We start from the raw sequence: 6,490 nt of genomic DNA, 5'->3' as shown, positions 1-6,490 counted from the left end.
TACACCTATAATTGTTATAACTCTGGCATTATTCTAGAATTTAGAACTCATAAAATTGAAATACTTGCTCTGTTGCTTTAGGTTTCAAAGACTGAAAATTTGCAAGGAGGGGAAAGAACTAAAGGAAACAAAGGGAACCGTGTAGAAGCAGGAAAATGATCTGATTTATGCAAAGTGCAAATTCTGATTTATTTAATTTATAGGGAAAATAAAAACAAAAATTGCAAAACTGGAATCTAATCCTATATTCAATTACCTTGATACAAGATCTCAAATCGCGACTTGGAGATCGGGCTGTAATGACCCAGCCGGTCATTTTAACTTTTAGAACCATGTTCCTTAAAATAAAACTTCCCGATTTATGACTTGCGGGGATGGTTGGTCGATCCCGGAATCAGGGTTTGACGGTTCCAATAGCTCCGTATGGTGATTTTGGACTTAGGAGCGTGTTCGAAATTTTATTTGGAAGTTCGTAGTTAAATTAGGCTTGAAATGGCTAAAAGATGAATTTAAGTTTGGAAGTTTGATTGGGGAGTTGACTTTTGATACCGGAGTCGGAATCCAGCTCCAAAATTTTTCATAGATTCGTTATGTCATTTATGACTTGCGTGCAAAATTTGAGGTCAATCGGACTTGATTTGGTAGGTTCCGGCGTCGTTTGTAGAAATTGGAAATTTCAAAGTTCATTAGGCTTGAATCGATGTGTGATTCGTGTTTTTAGTGTTGTTGGATGTGATTTGAGGACTCGACTAAGTTCGTATGATGTGTTAGGACTTGTTGGTATAATTGGTTGAGGTCCCGAGGGGCTCGGGTCAGTTTCGGATTCTTAACGGATCATTTTGGACTTGGCTTGATAGCTGAAGTTCTGGTTTCTGCAGGTTCTGGTTTCCTTCTACGCGATCGCGTGAGAAGGTATGCAATCGCGTAGGGTTAATTGGGCAGCTGAAATTTTTTGCTATTCGATCGCGTGGGTGAGTCCGCGACCGTGTAGGTTTTGCAAGTCGTGCTATACGAACGCGTGGCTAAGATCGCGTTCGCGAAGAGGAAACGAAGCAGAAGTTGGACCACGCGCTAAATGCTTCGCGATCGCGTGAGGAGGCTCGCGATCGCGTAGGCTTGGGAAGACTGTGTTTCGCGATCGCGTGAGAAGGTATGCTATCGCGTAGGGTTATTTTCTAGGCAGAAAAATTTGTGCTACGCGATCGCGTGAGTTGGTCCGCGATCGCATAGAAGGAATCACTCGGCAGAGAGTTTCAGTTCTATCATCCCATTTTTCCATTTTTAACGATTTGGAACTCGAATTTGGACGATTTTTGGGAGATTTTCAGAGAAAACAACAGGGTAAGTGTTCTTAACTCAATATTTGTTAAATTACCCGAATCCATCACTGTTTTTATTATTTAATTGGTAAATTGAGTTGAAAAAAGTTTGAAAACCCTCTTGGATAGATTTGAGGATCTGAGGGCCGAATTGTTACGGAATTTAGTAATTTTGGTATGGGTAGACTTGTGGTTGAATGGGCGTTCATATTTCATAACTTTCACCGGATTCCAAGAAGCGGTCCCCATGGATGATTTTTGAGTTAATTTCAGATTTTATTGAAAAATGTAGAATTTTCTTATAGAATTGATTACTATAATTTTTAGTGATTGTAACGAATTATTTTGTCTAGATTCGAGCCGGACAGAGTTGGATAATCATGGAGAAGGCATTCTAGTGGATTAACTTGGAGAAAATTGAGGTAAGTCTCTTGTCTAATCTTGTGAGGGGGAAATTACCCCATAGGTAATTAAAAATTAATAAATGTTGCTAATTGTGGGGGCTACGTACGCACGAGGTGACAAGAGTCTGTGCGTAGCTACTATAAATGCTAAAGTCCGGGTAGTTAGGACTCAAAGCATGAATTATTTGTGGAAACTGTATTCTTTGTTTAATTATATATATATATATATATATATATATATATATATATATATATATATATATATATATATATATATTTGTGAATTGTTAGATAAAAATATTAAAGGATGAAAATCTCATATGCTTGATTCTTTATTTAAATTAATTAATTTTTAAGAGAAATTATTCTTCTTCCCTAATTTATCTTTTAATGAATATACTCTCCTTCCGGAGGTACATAAGAAAATGTCCTCTTTCTTGTGAAGCGGGCCGAACGCCTCGGCAGGATAGATGCATCTATGGATCGTTCTGCATATCCCTCGGCAGTGTACACGACGCTCTAGATCGGGTCGTACGTCCTCGGCAGAAATCATTCTTAATAATAATAATTACACGATACTTTGATAGTTTATTGCAGTTTGTGAAGCTAATTGATAAATTAAAAATCTTTGGAATTTAAAGAATTATTATCCCTGCTTGTTAAGGAATTATTGGTAATCCTGTAAATGAGACTAATTGACAAATTGGAAATTTATTGGAATTGAAGGAATTTAATTATTTCTGCTGGTTAAATAAATAATTGTTATATTTTGTGAATCATGTTGATTTAGATATTCTAGTTGTATTTCAATTATTATTATTGGCTCATAGTGAGTGTCAAAACCGGCCATCTCGTCTCTACCACTTCGTGATTAGACTTGATACTTACTGGGTACACGTTGTTTACGTACTCATACTACACTTGCTGCACTTTTTGGTGCAGGACCTGAGGCAAGTACTAGTGGGGGACCTATTGTCTTACACCCATATTATCTAGAAGCATAGTGGTGAGCTACCTTTCTGAGCCGTTCTGCACCTATCAGTGTTTCTTCTTATATTTATATTCTGTTTATTTTATTTCAGACAATATTTGAAATTTTGTAAAATCTAATAGATGCTCATACGCTTGTGACATCAGGTCTTGGCACAGACATTGGTATTATTTTCTAGAATTTAAACTAATCGGAGTCTTTTATATTCTCGTTAATATTGCTAGTAAAAGATTAAAAAAAATTACTTAGAAACTTTTTCTGAAAATAATAGATATATGTTTAATTTATTTGTTGGCTTGCCTAGCTGTAGTATCGGGCGCCATCACGACCTATACGTGAAATTGGGTCGTGACACGGGCTTTTCAATAAATGAACTTTATTCAATAAAAAAAAAATTAGATACACGAGACACTTTTTTAAATGTTTTGTCCAATTTTTCACTTAGACAACCAAAACTTTCTATTTTTTGGGCCCTTTCATAGAGGCAAATTCATTCATTCTAATATTTAATAAAAATGTGCCGAATCCTGATGGAAACTGTATCTAAATGTTTTTCCTTTTCTCCGTTGACGTACAATTGATACGGGTTACACCATGATAAGAGTACAAATATAAGCTATAAAATCATCCCACATTCATGCAAGGTCGGGGAAGGGCCGCACCCCAATGGTGTGTGATGTAACAACTTAACCTAATGCAAACATCAATGACTGATTCCACGGCTCGAACCCATGACCTATAGGTCACACGGAAACAACATTACCATTACACTACGGACACCTTCAAATCAGACAGGCAGCCGCTCCAACTCCTTTTTAGGATGTTCGGGTACTTCAGGAGCACAATATATCATGTATCTATAGAAGCATAAACCAACGCAGAAGGTCAAAGCCAAAGCTCTAACTAACAATTCTCCGTCCACCATGTAAACAAGAACTTGCATTACTAATTCCAGCAATAAGTCTTTTTCCACAATATCATATGATACGTGCATGAAGTGACCAAACACATAGAAATATGTGGTGCAACCTAGTAATAGAGCGAGATACCCATAATTGAACTCCAAAAGGTGATGCAGGACTGCTGCAGTCATCACAGGAATGACCTCGATCATAAATTTTGCCTTGGCACCAATTATCTGGAAAGGCATGTCGCGATGCCAATAAACAACAGAATACTGCGCAGTAAAATGAATTATAAAGCCACCCATCATGAAAAGGAACGTGAAAATTCCCGGAACATGTTCTAAATTCAGGAGGGCAGCGACTATACACAAGAAGGAAAAGTAACTATAAATAAGCCACCATATGTCTTCAAGCCTTACAAGACCCCCTGAAATAAACACAAGAAGAACATATTCAGCATCTCAAAGAAAGTTACGAAAACACAAAATCAAGCACACCAAGACCATGAACAAGCACAATTGGAGAGGGCAACTTCCAATAAAAATCACCACTTTCAAAGTCTAAAAAGAAGTAACTTCTCGTCTCCAAACTATATCAGCAAAGAAGTTGTGGCATTGTTCTGGCATCCAAGCTAGAAAAACACTATAATTACATTCGCTCCTACGAATATTCATAAATTTATGGCAATATCAATGGCAAGATTATGACACACTGACTACATTGTCCAACTTATTACATTGTGTATACATTCCTTAAGTACAGCTTCCTTCTGCCATATGAAATTTGTCCAATAGTTCACTAGTCTAAAAGTGTTTGTACACCCCAATTTAGTTGATTCCAGTATCAAGCATCATATACAAATGGATTCCATCTCAAAAAGCACCAGAAAATTACTGTTATGTACTAAATTTCAAAGATCCTACGAGATATCCTAGGAACATTCACCGTACGTCCACTACCCTGTTAGGGATAGACTTGATATTTATTAAGTACACGTGAATTATCGTACTCATATTATCTGCACATTTTTGTGCAGACTCTATTCCTGGGACCCAGGAGATAGAGTTGGGCTGATACTTGGATACTTCGCTGAGCTGCCTTGCTTGGATTCGCAGCTCTAGCCCCCTCATTAAGACTACCAAGTTAACTATATGTTCGTATGTGATAAATTGCTAGGATTAAACCACATAATTTCAAGTCAAGAAACACAATCTTTAGGTGAAAAGACTTACCATCTGATTGACCACCAAATGCCTCTGGAAGCCTAATCTTCTTGTAAATTGAAACCACGACCTTCAAGCTCTGCGTGCCCTTCTGATAGGAAACCGTCGCATTGCCACAGGGAGAGGCACATAGAGGGATAGCATCACCCATTTGGCTGCAGATAGATTTCATGTATTGATTTATATTTTGCCGTCTTACAAGAAAGGGATAAAATTAAGGAGAAGGATATGTTCAAGAAGCTGTTTTTTCACTAACAACTGCAAAAAGAGAATTACAACAACAACATCCAATTTATTCCCGCAAGTGAGATCTGGGGAGGATAGGATGTACGCAGCCTTACTCCTACCCTGGAAGGGCAGATAGGCTATTTGCGGAAGACCCTCGACTAAAGAGAAGATGTAAGAAGCACTGATAACAAGAAATAACAATACAGGATATTTAGAAAACTAAATCCAAAATAACAAAGGAGAACTAAAAAAGATTAAATGCAGATGGCAATTTGGCAAAAGAAGTTGAATATAAGGGGCTAGCAACATCACCAATATACAACTACTTCATAAGTAGGCCACAGATATCAAATGATCATAAAATATTCACACAATAAGACAGATTTATCAACTTCATAACACTACCTTAAACACTAGTAAAGACTTAAAAGTTAAAACCCATATAATAAATTTGCAGAAACGTTACTGATTAGATCAACTAAAAAACTTCAAAGGGTCATCAGAAAACATAACCAATCATACCACTTTCGAATATTTATTTTTGTAGCAGAAATTAAACCATGTTAAACAAATTGCAAAAACCAGGAACCAAAGGTTGGATTTTTTGTTTTAAAATTTTATATGCTCGTTTAGGGTTTAAAGACTGAAAATTTGCTTCGAATAAACAATGGAGGAGGGGGATAAACAACTGTGTAGAAGTATTAGAGAAAAACTACAAAAGGTCTGAAACCTCAAAAATTATACAAATTGCAAAACTCTGACTAATTTATTTATTAAAAAAAAGAAATAATAGATTAAATTCAACTACCTTGACGAAAAAGATCCAAACTGTGCTGCGACCTTCAACAGGAGAAGAGAAAGAACGCGAATGAGGGTTAAGGGAAAGGAGTTATATTCCTGCGAAAGAAAGGAACGACAAATAGAAAAATAAAAAATTGCTTGGCGTTTTGGACTAATCCCTAAACGAATTAGGAGTAATACGTAATTCCAAAGAGTTCTTACACCTTTAGGGGTCGTTTGGTACCGGGTATAAGAATAATGCTGAATAGAGTGTATTAGTAATGCTGGTATTAGTAATGCTGACATTAGTTATGCTAAAATTATTTTGTATTCACTGTTTGATTTGGTGTATTAAAGCATTGCATAATTTTTAAAATATTGGATGTTTACAAAAGTACCCTTAACAATGTTTAACTTTAGCTATAAAAATTAACTTTATAGATAACAGAACAAGAAAGGAAAGGCTGAGGCTCTTTTGATGCTCCATTTTCAAAGTATCTTGCTCAATGAAGTGAATCTAGGTAAAGTTGTGACGTTAATTCAAAACTAGACGTGGATACATTTTGTGCATAATAATCACTTGTTTGGAACGATAACATGGCCAGTTACATGAAATTCCCACTATTTACACATAACAAGG

At 36.3% G+C, this 6,490-nt stretch overlaps 1 protein-coding gene across 1 annotated transcript; it reads right to left on the bottom strand.

Moving 5' to 3' along the window:
- Window positions 1-3,242: 3,242 nt before the first annotated feature.
- Window positions 3,243-5,964, bottom strand: LOC104118350 (uncharacterized). The gene is made up of 3 exons (XM_018778318.3): window positions 5,879-5,964; window positions 4,852-4,997; window positions 3,243-4,046 (listed from the first exon to the last, which is right to left on the bottom strand). Exons 2-3 carry the CDS (start codon window positions 4,991-4,993, stop codon window positions 3,502-3,504), a joined length of 687 nt encoding a protein of 228 aa, XP_018633834.2. The 5' UTR covers window positions 4,994-4,997; window positions 5,879-5,964; the 3' UTR covers window positions 3,243-3,501.
- Window positions 5,965-6,490: the final 526 nt, after the last annotated feature.

This window comes from Nicotiana tomentosiformis, chromosome 2 (genome assembly GCF_000390325.3).
Source record: "Nicotiana tomentosiformis chromosome 2, ASM39032v3, whole genome shotgun sequence".
NCBI lineage: Eukaryota > Viridiplantae > Streptophyta > Magnoliopsida > Solanales > Solanaceae > Nicotiana > Nicotiana tomentosiformis.
This window is presented reverse-complemented; position numbering and strand designations above follow the sequence as displayed.

Bases quoted from the DNA above. Each gene is read 5' to 3' on its own strand.
- LOC104118350 (XM_018778318.3), bottom strand. From the start codon at position 4,993: ATGGGTGATGCTATCCCTCTATGTGCCTCTCCCTGTGGCAATGCGACG. The intron at 4,047-4,851 runs GTAAGTCTTTTC...TGTTTATTTCAG, and splicing joins ATTTGGTGGTCAATCAGATG to GGGGTCTTGTAAGGCTTGAA.